Genomic DNA, 3,433 nt, shown 5'->3' on the forward strand with positions numbered 1-3,433 from the left:
ATATATATATATATATATATATATATAATTTACATTGGATCAAATATATTAAAAAAATACATTTCTGAATAATAATTTGTACCAGGTCCTCTTTCTTGGGTGATGAGCAAACTTATCCAAAAGATTGGAAAAAAATACATAAAAATCTATACAATTTTAAGTAATACATTTCCATAGGTTTTGTAAGGGTTTTTGATGCATAGAGGTAACCTTCACTAAAAATCAAGTTAAGAAGTAATCAAGTCAAGTCAGTTGTGTTTGAGCGGTTTCTGTGATTGACTATTTTGCCTGGTGCATCTTCAGCCAGCGTTCCCTCTGAAATCTGTGATCGACTCTTCAGGTCTGTTGGTTTTCAAGATGGCGCCGCTCGCATCTTCCACACGTGAATTGTTCACTGAAGCAGTTCGGGCTGTTTTGGAAACGTGGCCGGTGCTGCAAGTTAGTCAATTTCTACCATTATATTCCGAAAAATATATATTTCGTAGAATACTGTCATATTTCTTAAGCAAGCTTTAGTTTGACCCTCATTTTCGAATTCAGAAACCAGACTGCTAACGTTACCAGCTTAGCAAGTTAGCGTTGTCAAGTACAAACATGACGTTAATATACAATAAACATACATGCGACTCTTAAAGTTCAGTCTTATGCCTTGACACGAGATTTCGTCTAGTTGCACGGGAATTGTGATGATGCGCAGCTCGAGCTGATCTTCAGCAGTTGCACTAACTATTGATTTGTAGCTGGAATGGATTGAGGACCGAGTGTTTTCTCACAGATCGCGGTCGATAATGGTTTCGGTGGCGCGTACAGTCAGCAGAAAGCGGAGTGGATGGTGGACGCGCTGCGGCAGTATTTCATCGACAACGGTCAGAGCTGGCAAATATTTCACTAACGCTTTGTAGATCTTCTGATGTCTCAGCAAACCCGTCTGTGTGTGCCTCTCCTCACAGATGAGCTGCAGCAGGATGAAGTGGAGGATTTCATCTCAGACCTGATGAACAATGAGTTTGACACGGTGGTGGATGATGGCAGCTTGCCGCAGGTTTGCTTTGGTTTTGAACAGATATTAGTCGAAGCTGTGCTTGGCGAGCTGTGTCTGAATGTGTGTATGTGTGTGTGTTTGTGAAACTGTCCCTCAGGTGGCGCAGCAGGTGTGTGAGATGTTCCAGCAGTGTCAGCAGGACAGACTGACGGAGGTCAGAGAGCAGATCAAGCAGCTGATTCAGAAGAAGAGCGCGGGGAGAGCGAAGGCCACACCTGCAGCTGCTGCTGATGAGAGTCAAGATGAAGTAGTCAACAGTAGTCAACATTTGAAGTGGATCAAAACCTTTCATCAAAGTTGTCCTAAAACCAAAATGCGTTCTTGACTTTGGACAACTTTGATGAACTTTTTTGATCCACTTCATAGGTTGACTTCTCTATATATATATATATATTTATATATGTATGTATGTGTGTGTGTCATTTTGTAAATATTTGTAATATTTTAAGTACACATATTTATATATATATAATATATAAATATAAAAATATATTTTAAAAAAATCAATTAATGGTACAAAATATTTGGTACTTGGCATGTTGTTATGAATGTTTAAATATTTATAATTAACATTTTAAGATATATTTGTGTATATATATGTGTGTGTTTAGATAGAGATGTGATGGATGTTAACATTTCTATATAATATACAATAATATACGATTATAATATATACAATATATACACACATAATTATTTATGTGTGTGTGTGTGAACAATTAAAAAATATTTTTTAAACATATTCATGTGTAATATATAAATCAATAATACATAAAAATTTAAATATATTTACTTTTTTTTCATGCTTATTAAGTAATGGTACAAAATGTTTGGTACTGGTTGACGTTATTTATGAACTATATCATGCAGTATTAGATGCAAATGTCCCCTTTATGAATTCTCTCTGGTTGTTTTTCTCAGGCTATGGAGTGTGATGGAGGGGCAGACGGAGCTTCAGTCAACGGTGCAGCAGTGAAGGAGCAGCATCTTCCTCCTCAGGCTGCCAGTCACGAGGAAGAGGATGATGGCTGGACGGTTGTACGCAGGAAAAAGTGACTGGACTTGCAGTATTAAGACTGATGAATTTCTTAATCTAAAAGACTTTTTAAGGGCTTCTCTGTCTCTCCAGCTCTGGATACTTCTGCATTTGCAACCGCAACAAACCCACAGAATGGGGCGTCTGACTGATGTTAAAACACGGATAGATTACCTCACTGGACCTCTTTCATGGGTTTCGTTCAACACAAAGTCTAAGGAAATTCATTTGTGTATGCTTTGTAACTGGTCTGGTCTTTCGTGCATATACAAATATGTATATACATTTTTATGGTCTAACCGTGACACTGATTCTCTCTCTTTGACTTCCTGTAACCCTTATTTATATCTTGTAGGTTAATGCCTGCAATGGTCCTTTATCGCCCTCTTGTGTCATTTCAGTATCACAGCAACAGTAAAATGCAGTGCTGGATTTTACAACTATTTAGTGTTTTGCGTTTTTTCAAAAATAGCATAAGGATATGCTAAACTAGTCAATGGAAGAAAAATAAAACATAATGCATGTTTGGAACAATAAACTGCCAAAATTGAGTTTTCATAGTTTTTCTCATACTTGATTATTTAAAATGTTTAAACATGCTCCATTGTTACAGTATGTTACAGCGACCACATCAGGATTTAAAAAAAAATACTCCATTATGCCATCTGTGTTTGTAAGTGATCCTTTATTCTTCGGTACACAGGGTTTGAGCTCAAGGCTTTATTGAATTCAAGTCAAGTATTCATACAGTGTTCTGTATGTTCACAAACAAGCATTCCTCACACATATTCGCAGACAAATATAAAAAGGTGAGGGGCTTTTTTTCGGTTTTTGTTTTTTTGCAGACGGCATGTCAAGGCACTATTTTAACATAAATATGTGACCCTTCTAAACAATTAAATGACCGTACAATGAAAACTCAACAGACTACAGACATATCTGCATCATGTTCAGAAATCAAAGCTTCTTTAAATATATATATATATATATATATACATAAAAAAACAACAGGTTTGAGGTTCTAGCTAGGTCTGTGCTCAGATTCTGTATCTCCAGTATGTTTTACCTTAGCAGTGAGTTTATGCTCTGAAAGGTGGATGTGTGCACCAAGTGATCAGACGGACCAAAATGACACAGACCGCACAAATGCAGTGAATACAAGGAAAACGGAGCGGGTTAGGAGTTGATCCAGGGGTGCTGTAGACACTCGGCAGCTGTGGCGCGGTTCTCTGGGATGAACTCGAGCATGGTGAGCAGGAAGTCACTGAATTGGGCTGCTTGATCCAGTGGCCACTCATACTTCTCCAGCAGCACCTCGAACAGCCCCCACGGCTTCAGGTTGGAGATGTGCCTCA

General features: G+C 37.9%; 1 protein-coding gene across 2 annotated transcripts; it reads left to right on the top strand.

The window, feature by feature from the left end:
- Nucleotides 1-168: 168 nt before the first annotated feature.
- On the top strand, nt 169-2,627 carry LOC107727422 (pre-rRNA-processing protein TSR2 homolog). Of its 2 annotated transcripts, none has more exons than XM_016537291.1 (5): nt 169-438; nt 776-866; nt 951-1,042; nt 1,140-1,315; nt 1,964-2,627. In XM_016537291.1, exons 1-5 carry the CDS (start codon nt 358-360, stop codon nt 2,016-2,018), a joined length of 495 nt encoding a protein of 164 aa, XP_016392777.1. In that variant the 5' UTR covers nt 169-357; the 3' UTR covers nt 2,019-2,627. The 2 variants fall into 2 exon arrangements, with proteins under 2 accessions (XP_016392777.1, XP_016392776.1); XM_016537290.1 differs by having other exon boundaries at nt 269-438; nt 1,140-1,289.
- The last annotated feature ends 806 nt before the right edge of the window (nt 2,628-3,433 follow it).

This window comes from Sinocyclocheilus rhinocerous, unplaced genomic scaffold, assembly GCF_001515625.1.
Source record: "Sinocyclocheilus rhinocerous isolate Xijiao unplaced genomic scaffold, SAMN03320098_v1.1 scaffold487, whole genome shotgun sequence".
Lineage (NCBI taxonomy): Eukaryota > Metazoa > Chordata > Actinopteri > Cypriniformes > Cyprinidae > Sinocyclocheilus > Sinocyclocheilus rhinocerous.